At 46.8% G+C, this 23,083-nt stretch overlaps 2 protein-coding genes across 5 annotated transcripts in view; one reads left to right on the plus strand and one right to left on the minus strand.

The window, feature by feature from the left end:
- The window catches only part of NHSL3 (NHS like 3), a 30,425-nt gene extending 24,582 nt beyond the window's left edge, over positions 1-5,843 (plus strand). For 2 of the 3 annotated variants that reach the window (XM_064281647.1, XM_064281649.1), the window contains exon 6: positions 1-5,843. In XM_064281647.1, coding sequence (XP_064137717.1) covers positions 1-2,648 — 2,648 coding nt within the window. In that variant the 3' untranslated portion in view covers positions 2,649-5,843. The other variant, XM_064281648.1, reaches the window with a different exon arrangement.
- The window catches only part of YARS1 (tyrosyl-tRNA synthetase 1), a 24,025-nt gene continuing 6,779 nt past the window's right edge, over positions 5,838-23,083 (minus strand). For both annotated transcript variants that reach the window (XM_003415473.4, XM_023554490.2), the window contains exons 5-13: positions 20,908-20,988; positions 18,680-18,772; positions 16,350-16,485; positions 15,532-15,617; positions 12,092-12,227; positions 11,198-11,295; positions 9,969-10,162; positions 8,596-8,737; positions 5,838-6,698 (exon numbers count right to left, since the gene is read on the minus strand). In XM_003415473.4, the coding sequence (XP_003415521.2) occupies positions 6,588-6,698; positions 8,596-8,737; positions 9,969-10,162; positions 11,198-11,295; positions 12,092-12,227; positions 15,532-15,617; positions 16,350-16,485; positions 18,680-18,772; positions 20,908-20,988 (1,077 nt within the window). In that variant the 3' untranslated portion in view covers positions 5,838-6,587. The remainder of the gene's footprint in view (positions 6,699-8,595; positions 8,738-9,968; positions 10,163-11,197; positions 11,296-12,091; positions 12,228-15,531; positions 15,618-16,349; positions 16,486-18,679; positions 18,773-20,907; positions 20,989-23,083) is intronic.

Genomic DNA, 23,083 nt, shown 5'->3' on the forward strand with positions numbered 1-23,083 from the left:
GCCTGCAGAACAAACATGAGGGACCAGGTACTCCTCGGCCTCCTGGCCCCCGGGATGCTGTACGCATCCCCACAGTGGATGGCCGCTCGGCAGGCCTGGCCTCAGGGACGGGGGTCCGGGTGTCCCTGCAGGCGCTGGAGGTGGAGGCAGACACCAGTGCCGAGGCAGAGGCCATGCTGCAGCACCACATTGACCGTGTCTACCGGGATGATACCTTCATTGGCCGGTCCACGGGGGCCCGGGCCCCGCCACTGAACCGGCCCATGTCCCTGGCAGTGCCTGGGCTGACAGGAGGGGCGGGGCCTCCAGAGCCCCTAAGCCCAGCCATGTCCATCTCGCCCCAGGCCACCTACCTATCGAAGCTGATCCCACACGCAGTGTTGCCACCCACAGTGGATGTGGTGGCCCTGGGCCGCTGCAGCCTGCGCACACTGAGCCGCTGCAGCCTGCTCTCGGCCAGCCCAGCCTCCATCCGCTCGCTGGGCCGCTTCTCCTCAGCCTCGAGTCCACGGCCCCGCAGCCGCCACCCGTCCTCCTCCAGTGACACCTGGAGCCACTCTCAGTCCTCTGAGACCATTGTGTCTGATGGCTCCACTCTTTCCTCTAAGGGTGGCTCTGAGGGCCGGCCAGAGGGCTCTGTGGCTAGTACTAGTGTGACAGCCCCTCCCCAGGGGGGCAGTGGGAGGGGTTCTCCCAGTGGGGGCAGCACTGCTGAGGCCTCAGACACAGGCAGCATTCGGAGCAGTGGGCAGTTGTCTGGCCGGAGCGTGTCCCTGCGTAAGCTGAAGCGGCCCCCTCTACCCCCCCGCCGGACCTACTCACTCCATCAGCGGGGCTCAGCAGCCCCTGATGGGCCCTTGGGGTTGCCGCCCAAGCCTGAGAGGAAGCAGCAGCCACAGCTGCCTCGGCCTCCCACCACTGGTGGCTCAGAAGGGGTGGGGGCGGCACCCTGTCCACCCAGCTCAGCAGGCAGCTGGGTGCCTGGCTTATCTCCGGGTGGCTCCCGGCGTCCCCCACGCTCCCCAGAACGGACACTGTCACCCTCCAGTGGCTATTCAAGCCAAAGTGGTACCCCTACCCTTCCTCCCAAGGGTCTGACAGGTGCCCCCGCTTCCCCAGGCAAGGCCCAGCCCCCTAAGCCAGAGCGGGTCACTTCCCTGCGATCTCCTGGGGTCTCCGTCTCCTCCTCCCTCACTTCTTTGTGTTCCTCCTCCTCCGACCCAGTCCCCTCAGACCGATCTAGTTCACAGATGGTGACCACCCTGGGTGACAGGTTCGTCATACCTCCTCACCCCAAGGTGACTGCCCCCTTCTCCCCACCCCCCTCTAAGCCCAAGAGCCCTAACCAGGCTGCTTCCATTCTGGCTCCTGGGCCTGTCTCTACCACTGATGCCAGTCCTGAGTCCCCTCCCATTCCCCAGACATCTCTGACCACACCACAGGAGTCTTCTGTGGCCTCCAAAGACCAGTCACCCCCACCATCCCCACCCCCATCTTATCATCCACCCCCACCACCCACTAAGAAGCCAGAGGTAGTTGGGGAGGCTCTCTCTGCCCCTGAGACTACTGAGGAGCCCCTCCAAGACCCCAGCTGGCCCCCACCCCCGCCACCTGCACCTGAGGAGCAGGACCTGTCCATGGCTGACTTTCCCCCACCTGAGGAGGCTTTTTTCTCTCTGGCTGGCACTGAGCCTGCAGGCCCTTCAGAACCCTCAGAGCCTGCCAGCTCCCTGGCCGCTTTGCCCCCCTCAGCCACTATCTCTTCCCAGAGCCAGACTCACGGTACCCCAGAGCCTCCAGCTCCCCCAGCCCCACCTCCTGCTAGCTCTGCCCCAGGGCTTCTGGCCAAGCTTCCTCAGAAGGAACCGGTGGGCTGCAGCAAGAGCAGTGGGGCTTCCAGGGAGGACTCTGGTGCACCCCTGGTCACGCCCTCGCTCCTGCAGATGGTGCGGCTGCGCTCTGTGGGTGTACCCATAGGGGTTCCAACTCCAGCGTTGGGGCCATCGGCCCCCCAGAAGCCACTACGAAGGGCCCTGTCTGGGCGGGCCAGCCCGGGGTCTGCTCCCTCAGGGCTCCATGCTGCTGTCCGGCTCAAGGCCTCTAGTCTGGCTGCCAGTGAGGGCCTCGTAGGTACCCAGCCCAGTGGACCACCTGAAGCTGAGCCACGGCCTCCCCAGTCCCCTGCCTCTACAGCCAGCTTCATCTTCTCCAAGGGCACTAAGAAGCTGCAGCTGGAGAGGCCTGTGTCACCTGAGACCCAGGCTGACCTCCAGCGGAATCTGGTAGCCGAACTTCGGAGCATCTCGGAGCAGCGGCCGTCCCAGACCTCAAAGAAGCCACCTAAGGCTCCCCCTCCTGTGGCCCGCAAGCCCTCTGTGGGAGTTGCCCCACCCGCCTCCCCTAGCTTTCCTAGGGCCGAGCCCCTTAGTGCTCCTCCCACCAATGGGTTCCTTCATGCTGAGAACAGGACTAAAGGGGAGCTGGCAGAGAATGGAGGCCTTGTGCAGCTGGTGGGCCCAGAGGAACGGAAGCAGGGCCTCCCTGGCTCAGGTACAGTGGGCAGTGGTGGGGTGTGGGTCCCCTTACTGCAGATGGGAAATAAGTATCTGAAGGCCCACCATTTAGGGATTTGCTTCTTGGATCTTTAAGACTTGTCTGGTGTTAGGATGCCTGGGAAGGGTGAACTATCACGCTTGATGAGCTACAGTGAAGGAGCATGATATGTGGGCACTTTGGGGAGTCAGACCTACTTAGTTTGAATTCCAGCGTTGCCACTTTATTGGCCTGTCCTAGCTTTGTGTTCCTCATTGCAAAGTGTGGGGCCATGATACCTACATCACAATGCTTTTGGTCAGAGTGAAGTGTCAAGTGTCTAGCCCAGTGCTGCTGGCATGGTTGTCGTGCTCAGTTAAATTGAGGGGGTAGGAAAAGGGGGGTGAAGATCTGCAATGAGCCAGAGCCAAGTTGGGAGGCCCCCTCAGTGTGCTTTATTTTTCCCCACAGACCCACAGAAGGAGCTGGTTTGACACCTCACTGGCACTGCTGACCCATCCCAGGAACACAATCTCTCAGGGACCTGAGCAGCTCCAAGGATGAGAGGAATCGGCAGACGCAACCTAACAGAGAGGAAGCCTGCAGCCTTAACCTCCATGGCCTTTGATATTTATGCAAGCCTGATGTTGATCCCTGTCCTCCAAGTCACCCACTTCTCATGCCTGTTCCCAAATGGATTCACCTCTGGCAGTTGCCACTTCAGTCTTGGCCTTATCCTCATCTGGAAAGAGGTAGCTGGTAGGAGTAGGTGGCTGCGCCCCCTGCTGGCCCCAAGGCCACAGAATTCGGACTAAAACACCTTGCTTGAGGTTTTTTTTTTTTCCATTTTTTCCTGTCTGAATGAGCTCAGAGTCATGCACATACTGTAGTTCAGAATCAGAGCACTTTTGAGAAGTGGCTGCATGTCCATCCTCCAGACCCCATGAAGCCCCATTCCAGAGCCCTGTTTACATGGCAGCAGCATCCATCCTTGTGGTCAGTCCATAGTTGTGACTAATCTCTCCCCTCCCCCTCATCCAGTTGGCTCCTTTCCTTAGTTCTTGGAGGTGGGCTAGTCACTGTATTCCCCCAAGCTTCCCCAGGCTGAGGGCAGGGGCAGGGGCGGGCTGTGGAATTCCAAAGCACAAAAGGTGCAGGAGAGGTTAACCTTCCTGTGCCTCAACTCATCACCAACCACCCTCCTGACTTCAGATCTGCCAGGTGCTCCATGCAGGGGACAAGGGGCCTGCCAGGGTCCACAGGGGTAGAGGGAGGAAAGACCAGAGGGGAGGTATACACAGGCTCTGTCTATCTTCAGAGAACAGAGTAGGGCATCATCTCAGTGGGTGCTTGGCAATGCTGAGTATCTGCACCTTGTTCCACTTGAACAGGCTGGCTGATGATGGGTGGGCACAAGACTCAGAAGCAGGAGCCCACGGGCTGTGGCAGGGCTGTGCCCCTTTCAGCTCAGCAAGAAGTACTGAGGCAACAGATGGGAGGGTGGGTCTGGGGGGCGGGCAGAGAACTTATTTGGGTTGTGGGCCTAGACCTGGCCCTCTGGGCTTCATTCTCTGACCTTTCTCTTTACTCTTGGTTCATGTCCTTTCTGCAGCTGCCTTTCAGCACAGCTGGTTCCATGGTGGGGAGCTGACTCTGAGTGACAAGGATGGGAAGCCAAAGGGCATTTTATTGCAGATTCTTCCCTAATCAGTGGAGAGGGCACCCAGTGCTCCTAGGGAGCAGCTGAGTGGTCACCCCCTAGACATCAGCCTCTGCTACTGCTTTCTCTTCCAGTAGTTTTAGTGACCTTCCTATTTTCAGCCTGTACCACCTCTAGGTAAGCTGGCTTCCCCATTCCCTCATGGCTCCAGCAGTGGCCCTAGTGCCTTGCTCCTAACAGCCTGGCTACCACCTAGGGTCTCCCTTCTTTTGGAGCCCCTTTCCTCAACAATGACTCAGGCTTGAGCTGGCAAGGAACCTAGCTTATAACTTCCTGTCCTCTGCCAAGGAGAGAGATGGACCCCCTTCCCCTCCAGAATAAAAGCTGGGAACACGGGGGACATCATGTCAGAGCCCAGTTTCTTCTGGCCCTCTCTCAGGCATCTTCAGTTTTGTCACTACAGGCAGTCCCCGGGTTACGAACGAGACCATTCCTAAGTGAGTCTTTAAGTTGAATTTATAGGTAAGTCGGAACAGCTGCATATGGTTCTTACTTAGCCTTCCTTTAGTGCAAGAAAAGGCTCAAAGCCTTTTCAAGAACTTAAAAGCTGCACCTGCAGCAAGTGAAGGTGATTGTGATGAATTGGTTGTGAATAGGGGTTGAGGGCAAACTAACATAACATTAAAGGGCAAGTATGAGCTGTATCCGGAGTTGTCCTTAAGTCGACGTTCATAACCCGAGGACTTACTGTACCTGGGGACTTAGAGTGTACTGTCTTCTCCCTGTAGCTACAAACTGATGTTCTGCCCTTGCCCTCTGGGCAGTGGAGTGCTGGGCGGGGATATGTTAACCTGCCCAGTAAGCTGGGGAACGAGGATAGTCACTAAGCACTGCTGTGCTCAGAGCTTCTGATCTGCTTGCAGCCCCCCAGGAAGCAGGACTGGGTCAAAGCCCCTGTGGAACCAGGCCCTGGCAGCAGCCTTGGAGCTGCTGGAGGTGGGAGGGACTCCTCCCAATGTTACTTGAGCTCCTTATCCTCAGTTAGGATCTTCTGAGCTTATTTCCCCGCTGGGTGGGACAGAAGACAAAGAAGGGAGGATCTGGAAGAGACAACCCTTCATCGTCCCCTGGGGTAAATGAGCTTGACCTAGCGCAATGGAGAGACCAAAAGCCTCTGATTTTTAATTTCTATAAAAATGTTAGAGAGAGAAATATATATATATTTCTTTAAATTTTTGAGTCTTTGATATGTCTATACACAGTCCATTCCCTCTGCCCTGAAACCTGAATGAAACACAATGAAAAAGCTCTGTATGTGTTTCATTTAAAGGTGTTAATTAAATAATTAAAACTTGGCTGTGGCTACTGCTTCTTCATGAAGGAGGGACAGGGCTGTGATCTGGGCCCACATTTAGCAGGGAGAATGTTCTGCTTGGGGACCCCAAGGAGGGTCTCTCTGGTTTGTACTGCCACAGGGGAAAGTCAAGGTGTCTGTCATTCATCCTGTGCCCTCTACCCCCAACTTCAGGGTCAAAAGTCCTGAGATACAAGCAGCCCTAGGCTGGTAAGGGTCTCAGCAGCTGCTTCACATTGTGTCCCTCTCTCCTGACATGGTCCAGCTCCCAAACAGGCCCCGGCGAGGCACCCTTGTTCAGACATTTTATTTGAATTAATTATAGACATGGTAACACAGTTCTGATTGAGAAGCCTTATGGAGTACTCCACCCTCTGGAGAACCATGCTGTGCCAGCCACTCCACCCCTGATGCGAACAGCACGCAGCTGGTTTAGGGAGTGTTCCAACCTAATAAGATCCATGGAAATTCCAGGAGCCCTGAGGCAGGCCCTGCCCCCCAGGGCCAAGCCTCAGGGTTGGCTGGCATTGGGGGAAGATGCCAAGCGCTTGGTAGACCACTAGGCTCTCTGCTTTCCCTTCCTTTTCCTTTTCAAATCCCACAATTTCCTGTTGGGGAGAAGCTGTCATTAGCCCAGTCCAGGCACCAGATCCCAGCCAGAGGCACAGCTGCTGGAATAACTCCCAGAAAACCTGGGAACCAGTGTTTTTCCAATTAGAAGGGACTGTGGCATAAGCATTTACTGTGAGTTATATTGGAATCAGATTCTCAGTCAGCTGCCAAGGAAAGAAGGTAGAGCTGGGACTCCCTGCTGCTGCCCGTCCTATTACTACCTGGGAGGTCAGCCTCGAAGGCAGCCAGACAGGATGATCCTGGATTCTGGGGAGGGTGAGCTGCCCCTTATGATTTCTGCACCTAAGGAGTCCCAAACCTGCCGCTTCAGTGTCCTAGGAGACTGGTAGATGGGTGACGGAGGGAGCAAACTGAGGAGACAGCAGATGATTCGGGACGATAGAAGGAGGGAGGCAGCTGCCGGGCTGGCTAGCTAATGTTCCCCCCTTTCAGCGATTTACAGGAGATGTGCCCCAGCTTGGTCATGAAGTTGGTTTGCCTCCACTGTGCGATGTACTCCTCAGAAATTTTAAAGTCAGCCTAGACAAGACAGACCAGAAAAAGTGATTATAGTGATGGTGGTGGGACTGTAAGAAAACAGGGACTCTGATACTATGAGCAGGGCAAACTCATTAAACTTTCCTGAGACAGCAGTTTGCCAAAAGCCTGAATGTTCTTATCTTCTAACTCAGGTAAATTCATTTTAGGGATTCCCTTTAAGAAATTAATCACGGGCCAGTGCATAGACTTCTTCTGCTCAAGGACATCTATCATTGTGTTTGAACGGTGAGAAACTGAGAACTATCTCAATGTCTAATAAGGTTTGGGTTAAATTATGCCAGTTGTGATAGAATACGATCAACTATCATGATAGGAACTCCCTTCTCAATATTTAAGAAGATGGGAAAATCTTCAGGCATAAAATTAAAAAAGCAGGATAAACATATGGAAGACTCAGACTGTAAATATCTTTATGCACAGAAACAGACCAGAAATAATCACTAATGGCTTTATATTTCTAGGTGGCAGGACCATAGGTATTTTATACAATGAGAATTTACAGTCAGAAAAAAATCACCTTGGTAAAAGTGAGGGAGTGGGCAAAGCTATGTGCCGTGTGCAGGAGGATGGGCGAGAGGAAGAAACCACCCCAAACGCCCCCAGAAGAATTACTAAGTGAGGAAATAAGGTATTAACTAGAACAGGTCACACATGTAGTGTTAGGTCAGCAAGGAGAGGGTTTTTTTTTTTTTGCTACTTTATTCACTAATGTAGTAATGTAGCCATGCACCTAGAATAGTGCCTAACACACATATATGTCGGTTCACAGTGACCCCATGTGTTGTAGAGTAGAACTGCTCTATAGGGTTTTCTTGGCAGTAATTTTTATAGAAGCAGATCACCAGGACTTTCGTGGTGCCACTAGGTGGGTTTCAACCAGCAAACTTCAGTGGCCAAGAGTAAACCGTTTGCACACGCACATGCACACGTGCGTGCACACACACACACACACACACACCCGTTGCTATCGAGTTGATTCTGACCTATAGTGACCCAGCAGGACAGAGTGGAACTGCCCTGTAGGGTTTCACGGAGCAGCTGATGGATTTGAACTGCCAACCTTTTGGTTAGCAGCCGTATCACTGAACCACTATGCCACGAGGGCTCACTCTCTCTCTATACACACACACACACACACACACACACACACATATATACACATACATACATAAACATATGACTTAATTTTGTTGAATAAATTGAGGAATTCCAGGGGCAAGCCATATATGAGTCAATGCTCAGAGGACAAACACAGAATGAGAGCTCTAAAAGATCAAGGTAGGCAGGAGGGATCCTGGGAGGGTTTGATCTGGCTCCATCAATTCTGGTGATCCTGTGTGGCCTTGGCAGGTATCCTGCCAGGTAAAATGGGGGATTAATCTCTTCCCATTACAGACTGTGAAAATCAAATGAGGAAATGGCTGCAGCCCCTCATAAAAAAAAAAAAAAAAAAAAAAAAAAAACCAAACCCACTGCTATCGAGTCAATTCTGACTCATAGCGACCCTATAGGACGGAGTAGAATTGCACCTTAGAGTTTCCAAGGAGCGCCCGGCAGATTCAAACTGCCCATCTCTTGGTTGGCAGCCGTAGCACTTAACCAGTACGCCACCAGGGCAGCCCCTCATACCATGCCTCAAATAGCCTGTCTGTGCTTAGTACATACAAAGTCCTTCTAAGAACACCCACCCCCACCCCCGCCACCCCGCAGTGCTCCTCCCTCTCACTCAGAAAGGTCTGGAATGAAAAAGGAAAAGGGGTTAGGTCCAGGAAGTCCCAGCTGGGAAGGAGGCAGCTGTGGACTCAGTAAAAAGAGCAGCCTGGGACACACAGCCCAGACAACTCAGAGAAGAGGGGGAACAGCTATAACTACTTACTTGTAATTTCTCAAAGACTTTCTTCTTGGGCTTGAGCTCTTCGTCTGGTTGGCCCTTCTCATAGCCCTTCACAAACACTCGCTCTCCGGGAGCAGAGCCTGCAGGAGGGTCCAGAGGTTCAACCTTGCGGCTTACTCCTTCCCTGGGAAGACACGCAGGGCAAGGAAAAGGTGAGGCTGTGAATTGCGCCCAGCTGCTGTGATCAAGGCAGTCTGGTTTTTTACACTGATGTCCTAATGGGATCCAGAGCATCTTCAGTGCCAGAGCCCCAGGTCTTCATTGCTTTACTGTATCTCCGGGTATCACCGGGCTTGGATTAACCTGGGGTAAAACTGGACCAATAAGCAATATCATGATAAATGTAAAAAATACTGAAACTGTCAAGGATTTTGTTTTACTTGGACACACAATCAATGCCCATGGAAGCAGCAGTAAGTATCAAACAACGTATTGCATTGGGCAAATCTGCTGCATAAGACCTCTTTAAAGTGTTAAAAAACAAAGATGTCACCTTGAGGACTAAGGTGTGCCTGACCCACGCCATGGTCTTTTCAGTCGCCTTATATGCATCCGAGGGATGGATAATGAATAAGGAAGACCAAAGAATTGATGCCTTTGAATTATGGTGTTGGCAAAGAATACCGAATATACCACGGACTGCTAGAAGAATGAACAAATCTCTCTTGGAAGAAATACAACCAGAATGCCTCTTAGAAGTAAGGATGGTGAGACATCATCTCATGTACTTCGGACATGTTATCAGGAGGGACCAGTCCCTGGAGAAGGACATCATGCTTGGTGAAGTAGAGGGTCAACGCAAAAGAGGGAGACCTTCAATGAGATGGACTGACACAGTGGCTGCAACAATGGGCTCAAACATAGCAATGATTGTGAGGATGGCGCAGGGCTGGGCAGTGTTTCATTCTGTTGTAGATGGGGTCACTACGAGTCAGAACCGACTCGAGGGCACCTAACAACAACAACAACATGGAAATCCTATGTCAGGGGAGATACCAAAAGATGGCAACTAACAAACGAAGTGGGGCATAAAGAGAGAGTAAGAGCTTTACAGCCAATCAGAAATGGGTTTGAATCCTGGCTCCACCTCTTAGTAGCAGTACCCTTGGGCACATACACACTGCTATGAGCCCTCAATTTGTTTTAATAAAATTAACTAGGTATAAAGTGCTTCATTCACAGTAAGTGTACAATAAATAACCCCTTCATGCATTATATTTTGGCATTTGTTAATGAAGAAGAGGAGAGCATTCTCATGGCTTCCACCTGGCAACATGAAAGGGCACCATGTGGGCTGACTCCCTGTTCTTCTTGGACTCCCCAGGTCCTGTCCCCCACCCCATGTCCTCACTCACATAGAAGCACACAGAAGCATGCCTTGGGACTCAACTCCTCTCATCTTCTGGGGTCTCAGGTTGCACAGCACCACCACCAGCCTGTCCTGCAGTTCCAGCTTGGACATAAACTGCACCAGGCCGCTCACCACAGTCCGTGGTTCAGCTTCTCCCACATCAATCTTCTCCACATACAGGCTGTCTGCATCTGGATGCTGCCGGCAAGAGGTGTCAGGCCCAGAGAATATCATAATTGACTACAGTGTGGGGCTGGTCAACCCTCTGACTCCAGAAAGGGACATTTACTTTCTAAGAGCCCCCCCGGGGAGGGACCTTCTAGAGCTAACTCTTTCCAGGCCCCAGAGAGCAGACAGGAGAATGGGTCTTTATTCTACTCTTAACTAAGAGATAGGATCTGAGTAAAATGAGCCTAATCGCTGTGTAAGAAGTAAAAGGAATCTCTACACAGAGATTAAATGGCCTGGTCTGTCTGGGTAGCTACCACATGCTGCACCAGACGGGTCCTAGACAGATTGGAAGATAGGACAATTGCAGGCCTCACCATCTGAAGCTGGAGCAGTTGCAGCTATCTCAAGGTAGTTCTGGAGGTTGGGTCTATATAAAACCAAAAAAATCAAATCCGTTACTGTTGAGTCGATTTCGACTCACCGTGACCGTATAGGACAGAGTAAAACTGCCCCATAGGGTTTCCAAGGGGCTGCTGGTGGATTCAAACATGCCAACCTTTTTGTTGGCAGCCGAGCTCTTAACCACTGTACCACCAGGGCTCCGGGGTCTATACAGTGAAAAGCAAATCCATGATGGGGAACAAAAAGCCAAGAATAATGGTCCCCAGTTACTGGTTGCATAACCTTCTGACTCTAGGAAGAAGTAAGTCCTCCCGTCACTTTCTGTGGGAGCAGACAAAGTGGCTGATCCAAGATAAGGTCTGCAGTGAGTCCAGGGAAGCTGGCAGAGACCAGGTGAGGTCCACCAGGCCAGATTTAAGGGATAAACAAGTTCACTCTGACTAACATCTGCCTGCCCCCGACTCTCTGAATTCCTCGCTGTGCTTGGTTGAGTAAAGTCCAGGGACAGCGATCACTAGAGAGAGGCCTGGAATTAGACACCTGGGTTCTGACTTGCAATATGACCTCAGAGATGTTACTTCCCATCTCTGGGCCAGGTTTCCTCCAGATGGAAACAGACAAACTTGACCCCTCACTGACTCCCCAGGATGTGATGAGTACCTTCTCCACACTGATGATTTTCCCCACACGGATATCCAGCCGGGATGGGATGACCTCTTCTGGTTCTGAATTCTTGGCAGGGCCTTTGGCAACCGGCTCTGGGAATGAGAAAAACCCCAAGGGGTTAGAATTCTTCCCCATGCAGGCTGCTGATCCCAGCAAATGAGACCACTGAGATTAGGCAGGATTTAGTACAGAGCTCCCAGTATCTACCCACTGAGTTAGACCTTTTTTAAAATAGGGTCAGCAACCTTTCAGAAGTGACAAATCAGGTTTTCATCTATTCTCTCCCTCAGGTGTTGGGCAGAGGGTGGAGAAAAGGGAGTAGAAGGAACTTTGCAGCCTTTTGGTGTTTCCATTCATGTATTCCACATATATTTACTGACTCTTTCCTGGGAGGGTTACACAAAGCTATTAATGTTAATCTTTCAGCATCATGGATAAGTGGATGGCCAACTAAGAGCCAGTCAAAGCACATGGAAGGGAATTGGGAAAACCTAAAGAAGAGCTTCCCTGAGAAGCTGTACAGGCTCTGCCTCAGCAGTTATACAAGACTACCAATCTTATGGTCTAAGTCAACCGGTCTCCTCCTTAATGAAGAGGCAGATTTTGTGAACACAGAATAAAGGATCAAAATCCATGCCTCACGCCAACATCTCTCAACAGTGTTGGTACAACAGGATGTAATCATTTCATGGCATTAACCAAACCAAAACCAAGATGACTGAAATTCCATTCCAGTAGTCAATGGAATATGGCATTCCCGTACTTCAGGCTCCCTGGGTTTTTGGGCCCTCAATTTTAGGCAGACCTTTCTCTGATTCCCAAGACAGGCTCTCTCTCCTAATGCCATCATCCCCCTACTTGACCCTTCCACTCCCCAGCTGGCCTTACTCTGCTTTGAGGGATCTGGGTAGGCAGCACTGGCGAGTTTCTTCAGTGCAGGGGTATTAAACTTTTCCCGGATAGGATCCAGCAACTTGTTCAGGGCGACTTCAACGGAATTCTTTAGGTCTCCTGGGTGGACAACCTGCAGAAGTGTACAAAGGCTGGTGAGATGAGGGACTTGGACACAGGACAGCTGAATCTACTAAGAATAATGTCTGTATAGGATACACAGTGTTTTCCCAGCAGAGTCTTATTTGGTCCTCATAATAAAGCGGGTAGAGCAGAGTTGGTGAAGCAGGTTCAGAAAAGATAACTGACTTGAGCAAGATCCAGGTATTTTGATTCTGAATCCCATATTAATTTGAGGGTTTTTAGAGGCTGAATAGGTCTTTCAGTGAAGTAAGTGGTGTGTGATTGGCTGCTAACCTAAAGGTTGGCAGTTCAAACCCATTCAGTGGTACCATGGAACAAAAGCCTAGTAATCTGCTTCCATAAAAGATTACAACCAAGAAAACCCTATGAAGCAGTTCTACTCTGTAGCACGTGGGGTCACCATGAGTCAGAATTGACTCAATGGCAATAGGTTTGGGGGTTTTTCTTGTTTGTTTTAGAGGCTCAATATATTTATTAGTTTAATTTTTCTAGCGCCTCCATTTACGGAGCCCTGGTGGCACAGTGGTTAAGAGTTGGGCTGCTAACCAAGAGGTCAGCAGTTCAAATCCACCAGCCACTCCCTGGAAACCCTATGTGTCAGTTCTAGTCTGTCCTATAGGGTCACTATGAGTCAGAACTGACTCAACGGCAACAGGTCAGGTTTAGTCCCTCCACTTATGCTTAGAATACTGGCACAAAACAACTATCATTTACAGACAGAAAAACATTCACATAGGCAACCCAAGGAATGAAGACAACCTGGGATAGAGTCCCAGCTGGCTGTGTGACCCTGAACTAGTCACTGAACCCCTGTAAGTTTTGACTTCTCCACTTAAAACATGGGGATAATACTATAAATCAAAAGGTGAGAAGGAGGATTAAGTCAGGTAATATGGGTGAAAATACTAAGAGTAGCAATAGTACATGGTAACCTGTTGCCCTCGAGTCAATTCTGACTCATGATGACCTTGTGTGTTACCAAGGAGAACTGCTTCATAGGGCTTTCTTGGCTGTAATCATTACTGAAGCAGATTGCCAGGCTTTTCTTCCGAGGCACCACTGGGTGGGTTTGAACTGCCAACCTCTAGGTTAGTAAAAAAGTGCAAATCATTTCTGCAACCTAGAAGTTCAGTAATTTCATTTTTCTTGTCCTGTAACTACCACTTTCACATCCCAAATCTGGTTTGAAAAGATCTTCCTGATATTTGGAGGGGGATATCACTTAGGTATGAATACCTGTAATACAACAATGCCTACGTTTTTGTTTCTCAGGATGTCTTTTCATTTTCTTGGGAATATTTAATTTTTAACAACACAAAAGCGTTAGACCTGTGCTGTCTAACATGGTAGCCACTAGCCTCATGCGGATATTTAAATGTAAATTAATTAAAATTCAGTTCCTCAGGTGCACTAGCTGCATTGTAAGTGTTCAATAGTTACATGTGGCCAGCGACTACTGTACTGGACAGTGTAGACAGAACATGTCCACTACCACGGAAAATGCTGCTGGGTAACATTGCTCCAGGCCTTTCTTCACAGGCATTTCACCTATTCCTTCTTATTATTTCCACAAAGGACTGTTTATGGGGTTGAAGAGTAGAGTGTGGGTTCTGGTAGCCTGCCTCAGACTACAGACACAGGAGTTTCAGAGGAATGGCTGTGAAACATCACAAATTTGAACCTTAAGGGTCTTCAACCCTCATTTAGTCTTTCCCTCCATTTGATGCTCAAATCCTCATGTAACATTACCTCCAAGTGGTCCTCCGGCCTCTGCCTGAACACCTCCAGTGATGGGGAATATAAGGTCAAGTGAGGCAGTTCAGTTCATCGCCAAACAATTGAGGTCACCAGAAAGTTCTTCATGATGCTGAATCTAGACATGCCTGCCTCCCTGTGGTTGCCACCCATGGTGCTGCTTTAGCCCTCTGGAGCCATAAGAAACCTAACCCCTCTTCCATGAGAGGCCTTCACATATTTGAGGATGATTGAGCTCAAACTTGTTTCCAGCTAAACAGCCCCCGTTCTTTCAACTCTGCCTTTTGTAACATGGTTTTGAGTCTGTTCCCTAGTATGGTATCCCTCCTTCTCCCATCAATATACTCCAGACTGTCATATAAACCTCTTATAATTCAAGTCCAGGCCAAATGCACAACCCCAAATACACTCAGAGCAAAAGTGAACAAAGTGGACCATCATCTCCCTGTTCCAGACTCTACATTTCTGATGACTTAGCCCAAGACGTCATTAACATTTCTGACAGCACCATCTCATTGCTGATTCAACCCGAATTCAGAGTCAACTAAGATTCCCCATTTCATTCCCATATATACTATCATCACGTCTTCCCTTTATGACCTGGCTCTATCTCTCCCTCAATGTCCTGCCTCACTTTTTAGACTCTGCTCAGCCCCAACTACTTGTGGTTCCCTTCTGGATCATGCTGTTTCATCTTTCCATGTCTTTGTGTAATTTATTCCCTCACAAATTTCCTCAGAACTCCTGTTCTTCATGTGCTTGGATGTCGTCCCCTCCACAAAGCTTTCCCAGAAGACAGCCACAGTTTATAGCTTCCTCCTATTTGATTTCTGGGCCATGTATCTTCGTTGTGCAATAACAGAGGAAATGATACTTGTTTACACGTCTGCCTCACCTACTAGACTTTGAGCTTCAGGATTTAACCCTCTTCGTAATGCCACTTCCTAGCACAGTGTCTGATACATGGGCACTTACGATTTTATAAACTGCTAGTTGAACTGAGTAGTATCCTCTGTTATGTCCTTTTAGGTCCCTGGGAGGCACAAACGATTTGCGCTAGGGTGGCGGTTTGAACCCACTCAGCGGCACTGCAGAAGAAAGACCTGGTGATCTGCTTCCATAAAGATGACACCTAAGAAAACCCTATGGAGCAGTTCTCCTCTGTAACACACGGGGTTGCCGTGAGTCAGAATCAGCTAGACGGCAACAGGTTTTATTATATCCTTTAATAAAAAAAAAATAAACTTTTTTCCTTTAATAGTTGTGTCTTTTTACCGAACCCTGATTTTGTATCTGTTCCTGAAGGACTTCACCTTGGTGGGTTTGGTCCTTCATTCTAGCCTGTCATATCCTTTGGACAGTGATTGGACATCAATGTATTAGCTTTATACCATTTGCTCATCTTAACCTGTGAACCACCTGCATCCTCATCTAGGTCATTAACAAAATACCTAGTCCCGGAAGCCGTCAAGGCAAAGCCCCTGTGGCACAAAACTAGAAATGAGTTTCAATGGGGGTCAGTCCTCTCCTGGTATTACCTCATCAGCAAAGTCCTTCTCCAGGTCCAAGTAGGCTGTGTAGGTTTTGTTTCCACCCCATTTCTCATCTCGAAGGATCACAAATTCTGTAAGAAACAAGAGCCTGTGCTAATAGACTCACTGATAATGGCGGCGTCAACATTGCTAGCCGAAATGCATGAGTATTTGGAGTTTTTCCCATATATTTATAATTTTATTAGCTGATATTTATTGTTCTTAAATTGTATGCTTGGACATGTTATATACCCAGGTGGCACTGAAGCTCCTCAAGGGTACTAACTGAAAGGTTGGCAGTTCGAATCCACCCAGCACTCCTGTAGGAGAAAGACATGGTGATCTACTTCTGTGAAGAGTCCAGCCAAGAAAACCCTATGGGGCAGTTCTACCTTGTCATGTGGGGTCACTATGAGTCAAAATCGACTCAACGGCATCTAACAACAACAAGTTCAACATGCTTGTCTCCATCCTCATTTTTATCACCCTTGCCCACCTTGACACCCTCCACAAAACGTAGCCTGCTAACAAACCCATGAACAACTAAATCAGAATCCCTTGGAGAACTTTAAAAAAAAAAATACAAATGCCTTCAACTCTAAGAAATTTGGATTCACTGGGTTTGGGTGGAGCCTAGTAATTTACGTTTTTTAAAAGCACCTCAACCTCAACCTCAGCCATATGTTAACATATGAGAAATCCGAGCACAGAATCAGGGAATCCTGTCCCTGGAGGGAGAGCGAGTGACAAATCACAAGTATGATTCCGGCGCCAGTTTTGCTAGTCCGGCCTGGTCTTTAAGGAGAAAACAGGGAGTGACTTACCAGATTTGAGGGGAAAGAGGACATGCTTGATGAAGGACAGAATTCCATTGTTCTCTACATTCCCTGGCTCGCAGAAGGCCTTTTTCAGTTTTTTCTTCACATCCTCCTTCCGGTCAAGGAGATCAATCTTGGACTCCTAGAAGCCAAGGAAGGGAAGAGGACCTCTTGTGGTTGAAATGAGACTATGTTCAACTCTTCCGTACGTTTAAAAATTTTTTTCCTGCAAAGATTTCGACCTTAAACAACTTTAACAAAAGAATTAATCACAGCGAAGAACCACTCGTGGTCCTGCTACCCAACAAATAAGAACTATTTTCTGTGTTTTTCCCAGGCCTTGTCCACAGCATATAGAGTTGTTACAAACTTGTAGTTAGAGAATAAATGTCATCTATTCTTTGCTTTTTTACTTGAGACTATAAGTATTTCTGAGTGGCTACCTACCTAGTCTTCATTTATAATTTTTATGCTGTATTATATTCCCAATTATCAGTGGCAACATAATTTACTTAAAAATTTCCAAACTATTAGATTGCCCCCGTTTTTACAAATTATAAAGAATGCTATATTAAGCATCTTTGCAGAGGTTTTTTTTGCCTTCTCTGAGGTTATTTCCTGAAACTACCTGAAATTGCTAGGCTCAGAACTGTTTTCTGAAAGGGATATACTAAGCGACATTGCTATTAGCAATGTGGGAGAATGCTCGTTCACGGCAATCACCAACACCAGGTAACATACGCTTCAGAGCCATTTTTCCTTTTTAGAGTAATAGGCTTTATTTTGGAATGAGTAAGCTATGCTCATTTGAGTTTAGTGGTTACAAAATTATGGTCCACATGTGACTCTATATGAATCACCTGGGGTGATTTTAAAAAATATAAATTACTAGGCTCCACCCAAACCTAGTAAATTCAATTTTCTTAAGAGGTGGACCAGGCGTTTGTTTTTTTGAAAAAGTTCTCCAAGGGATTCTGATGCAGTAGTTTGGGAACTACTGCTAGGACTGACTTCCAGGGTTAGGATATGGCAAATGTCACCAAATATAGGATGAATGTTTTGATGCTTTGTCAGAAGAATAACCAACATATGGAGCACGTGAGAGAAAAAGTAATGAGTATACTCCTTTAAAAAATACTGATAAAGGAAAAAAAAAATAGTGATAAAGGTATACATGTACGTATTTCCCAATCTCTGTTTGGACAAAGATCGAGCAGACAGACTAAAGAACTCGATCAAGTGTTCAAATATAACTTAAATTAGAACAACCTAGTTGGCTATGGGAATCCCTGGCGGCATAGTGGTTAAGAGCTACGGCTGCTAACCAAAAGGTCAGCAGTTCAGATCCACCAGCTGCTCCTTGGAAATCCTATGGGGCAGTTCTACTCTGTCCTATACGGTTCCTATGAGTTGGAATCGACTCGATCGCAACAGGTTTGGGTTTCTAGTTTTTTAGTAGGCTATGAGAAGCCCTGGTGGAGTAGTGGTTAAGTGCTATAGCTGCTAACCAAAGGGTCGGTGGTTCAAATCCACGAGCTGATCCTTGGAAACCATATAGGCAGTTCTACTCTGTCCTCTAGGGTTGCTCTGAGTTGGAATCCACTTGACGGCAACGGGTTTAGCAGGCTATGGCCGTCCTGGTGGCGCAGTGGTTAAGTGCTACAGCTGTTAACCAAAAGGCTCGCAGTTCAAATCCACCAGCCACTCCTTGGAAACCCTAAGGGGCAGTTCTACTCTCTCCTAGAGGGTTGCAATCGACTGGACAGCAATGGGTTTAGTAGGCTATGAAATAAATACGGATTCTCAAGTTCCTCCCCAGAACCACTGAATCAGAATCTCCCTAAGGACAGGGTTAAATCAACTCTTTTTTTTTAGTTCTGTAGGGAACCCAGGACTCAGCCTTTCATATCTTTGGGTTCCACTAATTCCTCTATTCTGCGGTTCTAATGATCAAAACAAAAGTGTACTTTCTCTAAGAAGGATTTTTAAATGTTAAAAGATACTATGCTTACTTATCAACATGAGCTGTATTAGGATGCTAATTGGTGGAATGCAACCATGCCTTCTCAGTACTAAGGCTGAATCTTATCAGAGTTCTATGAATGAAGAAATATTTTTGCTTGTGTTTTTTATCAGTAGCAGTAAAATCTGTTAAAATTATGATTGGATCTCATCAGGATTGGGTCTTTCAATACTCAAGAACCACAGAATTCATTGGATGACTTAAGGTTCCTTACAATTCAAATGTTCAAGGATTCTAGTTAGCCAGGTTACTTTTTTCATTCTCCCCATCTCTTGCTCAGGATTTCTAAACTCAAAGCCATTAGGCAACTTACCTCTTCTGAAGAGCTCATTTTGCTGCCAGTTAATCCTGGGACCATAGGATTCATCAGATGGACCCGTTTTGAGTAGCCCAGTGTAGGGAGGTACTGGAGAGTCAGAAAGAAATACACAGCCAGCAGGTATTAGCATAAATTCCTCATAGTGCCCTGATCTCATTTAAGCTGGCCAGCAACTTCATAGTTTGGTATAATCCTTCCAGTCTTTTCCCTATTGAATAGACCTTTTTTTTTCCCCAACAGTGATCATAATGTATGCAGAGGTTATTTTCCTCTACTTTTCTTTTAGTATTGTATTGTGAGGCTATTGGACTTACCTTCCCACATGACCAACTATAAAATGTGGACGAGATATACAAGTAACCCTTTGCAGGTACTGGATGGCATCCAATGTAGGGCTACAAATCTTTTTTTTTTTTTTAATTTTATTGTGTTGAGAATATACACAGCAAAACATAGGCCAGTTCAACAGTTTTTACATATACCATTGCACATATGCCACTGATTATATTCTTCGAGTTGTGCAACCATTTTCACCCTCCTTTTCTGAGTTGTTCCTCCCCCATTAACATAAATTAACTGTCCTCTAAGGTTCCTATCTAATCTTTCAAGTTGCAGTTGTCAATTTGATCCCATAAAGGTAGTTCTTAGAAGAGCATAATGCTCAAAGCAGACATTTGTTTTACTAGTTAAGCTAAACTATTATTTGGTTTTAAGAAGACTTTAGGGGATATTTTTGGTTTAAGGTTTAAAGATTATCTCAGGATAATAGTTCTAGGGGTTCATCCAACTTTCATAACCAAATGCCACTCGGGTAGAAAAATATGTAGAAAAAAAATGTAACAAGTATAACCATAATAAATTATGAGAATACATGCTATAATCTCTAGGGCCAACCAAAACCCACTGCCGTCAAGTCAATTCCAACTCATAGCAACCCTATAAGACAGAGTAGAGCTGCCCAATAGTTTCCAAGGAGCATCTGGTGGATTCAAACTCATGACCTCTTGGTTAGCAGCTGTAGCACTTAACCACTACACCACCAGGATTTCCATCTCTAAGGCAAGGGTAGGTAAATCTTTTCTTTAAAGGGCCAGATAGTAAATATTTCAGGCTTTTAGGCTACATGTGGTCTCTGTTGAATATTTTTTTTTTAATTATACCCCTTTAAAAATGTAAAAGCCACTCTTAGCTTGTAAGCTGTACAAAAACAAGTCATCAGCTGTATTTTGCCGATCCCTGCTATAATAATAAATATAATAATAATAAGTTATTATTAAATAATACTATTTAATTATTGTATTAAATAATAACTATTATTAAATAATAATAAAGAGAAAATAATGAGAAATACTTGAGTAATCAAAAAAAAAAAAATCCCATTGTGAGCATTTCCCCATTCATTACGTATATCCAAAAATCATTATTTTGGTATTGAATAATCTTCCATTGTGAGGATTTATCACAACATATTTGACCAATCCCTTGCCATTGGATATGTGTATTTCCAAATTTTTGCTTTAAATTGACAATGTGATAAATACTCTTATACACAACTCTATGTGCACATTTCTAATTACCTTCTTAGAAGAAATTTCTAGAAGTAGAATTATTAGGTCAAAGGGTAGGAACATTTTAGAGTTGTTTAATCACCCTCTAGGAATTTACATTTCCACTAGCAGTGCTTTCTCTATACCCTGCCAAATACCAAGTACTTCTCAATAGCCACCCCCCTCTTTTTTTTTTTTCTAACTCATTCTAGTTCTTTCCCAGAAAAGAACTATTCTGAATTTGTACTGACTTTCCACCCTAAACCCTGTTAAACCTCATCTCAGAGATGACCAGGCAATGCGGATCAAATGTTCTGGGAAAGAGCAGTAGTTCTGACTGGCAGCGCTTCTCCCTGGGAACTGAGCTATTAGGAAAGAAGCAAACTGAACACGTCCTAGGGATGCTTCCTGGTGGCTGGTATGTCGTTGGTAGCAGGAGCTATGGCCTTTGGAGTCTGGCAGATCTGGGTACTAATTCCTGCTCAGTTGCTAACTAGGTGACACTGGACAGCTTTCTTGCTCTTTTTAGCCTCAGTTTTCTCATCTACAAAACAAGAATAATACCTACTGTACAATATGGTTATGATTGGTGGGACTGGCACATCACAGTTCAATAAACTTTAGTTGCATACCCCTGAGGCCCAAATGACAGAAGATAGGAAAGAGGACACTAACCTTCTCTGCAAAGGTGAAAATCTTTCTCTGATCAATGCCTCCAAATTGAGCATCTACTTTCAAATACTCTTCATCCAAGGCCTGTGAAAAGAAAACAAAGGTAGAGCCAGGAAGTAAATAAACAGCATTCAGACTCTGTGGGCCTCAGGAGCTTAGCATAAACATTTGCTGAGTGTCTGTGATGAACAGAACCTTATTAGATGTCATGGGAGAAACACAAGGAGAAATAGTTTTTGCCTTCAGGAAGCTCACAATCCAGTGGAGAAAGGAGGGAAGAGGGGAGGAAGATAAGCCACAGTCATGTCAAAGGGTCTCCACTGAATAAGGCAGCCTGTGACAAATGTCAAATAAGTGGCATACAGAAGGTAGTGCTTTAAGAGTTCAGAAAAAAAGGCAAGACTGAACTAGTAGACCAGCAAGTTTACAGTCACTACACGCCAGGCCTAGTGCCAGCCCTGTGGATGCAGAGATGAATCAGAGCCAGACTCTGATTCTAGAAGCCCTGTTTTCCAGCTAAGGAGAGAGACATATAAACAGATCATTTGAGTACAGCGTGCCAAAGGCTAACGTAGATCTTCATTACGAGGAACAGTGTGAACAGAAAGGAAGAAATGACTATCTCTGTCTGGCTAGACAGGCAGTGGGGAAGGCTTCCTAGAATCAGTTTGTGGGTTGAGGTGAGTTTTGAAGAACATATGGGTGTTTTCACCATGCAGAGGAAATAGAATGTAAGAACACTCAGAGGTGTGAAGCATTTGGGAGAACTATAAGTGATTTAAAGAGCCTGGGTGGGAGAGTGGTTAAAGTGCTTGGCTGCTAACGGAGAGGCCAGTGGTTTGAACCCACCAGCCACTCTGCAGGAGAAAGATGTGGCAGTCTGCTTCCATAAAGATTACAGCCTTGGGAACCCTATGGGGCAGTTCTACTCTGTCCTACAGGGTTGCTATGAGTTGGAATTGACTTGACGGCAATGGGTTTGGTTTTTTGGTCTATGAGTGATTTGGTTTGCAAGAGTACAACCTTAAAGGGATGTGGGACGTGGTGAGTGATGAAGTTAAGAAAGTAAGAACCATGAATATCATGCTAGGGGTCCCTGGATGGCACAAGTGATTGAGCACTTGGCTACTAGCCGAATGTCATGCTAGGGTATGAGGGTGCCCAGCTTTTTCCTGGCCATTGAATGGTTTTAAGGAGGGGAGAAACATGACCAGCACATAGAAGGAGCACACCAATAACAAGGCAAGGCATGAACTGAGGCCTGTGGGTTGGAGACAGGGAAAATGGTGGGATGGCTGCTGTGAGAATCTAGGTGAGAGATGATGATGAACCAAGGCAGTGGAAATGTCCAGTAAGAATGAATTTGAGAGATTTTTAAGATGTAGAATTGATAAGATTTGGTGCCTGACTAGACTGGGGCAGGGTGAGCAGAGAGGAATGAAAGAGAAAGGAAGGGTGAGCAAACAGAAAAGGAAGAATCTAGACCAGCACTGTCCAACAGAACTTTTTGCCGTGATGTACTATATACGTGCTGTCCAATATGGTATCCACCGGCCACATATGGCTAGAGAGCACTTAGGTAATCCGTGCTAGTTGCAATATACCAAACATTATAGAGTTATTTAAAAAAAAAAAAAATTTTAATCTATCCACATTTTCATCCCGCCTTCCTGAGGTAACTAGTATTAATGGCTTAGTTTGTACTTTTCCATCTTTCTCCTTGTTCCTACAAACACACACACACATATACGAAATAAGTGTTCATTTTGTTTAACGGAAAACAGGATCATGCCTGCAATTTATTTTCATGCATCACTCTGAAATTTATTTTCTTCAATTAAGATATTATTGTCTGGATTGAGTTGTGTCCTCCAAAAACTTGGCTAGGCCAAGATTCCCAGTATTGTTGATTGTCCTCCATTTTGTGATCTGATGTAACTGTCCTCTGTGTTGTAAATCCTAATCTCTGCCTGTGGTTAATGAAGCAAGATTACGTTATGTTAAAGAGGATCAGAGTGGGATACAACATCTTTACTCAGGTCACAGCCCTGATTCAACGTAAGGGGTGTTTCCCTGGGATATGGCCTGTGTCACCTTTCATTTTACAAGAGCTAAAAGGAGAGAGAAGCTAGCAGAGACGGGGGCGGGTGGAACCTCAGCACCACCAAGAAAGAACAGA

The sequence above is a fragment of the Loxodonta africana genome, chromosome 3, assembly GCF_030014295.1.
Source record: "Loxodonta africana isolate mLoxAfr1 chromosome 3, mLoxAfr1.hap2, whole genome shotgun sequence".
Taxonomy (NCBI): Eukaryota; Metazoa; Chordata; class Mammalia; order Proboscidea; family Elephantidae; genus Loxodonta; species Loxodonta africana.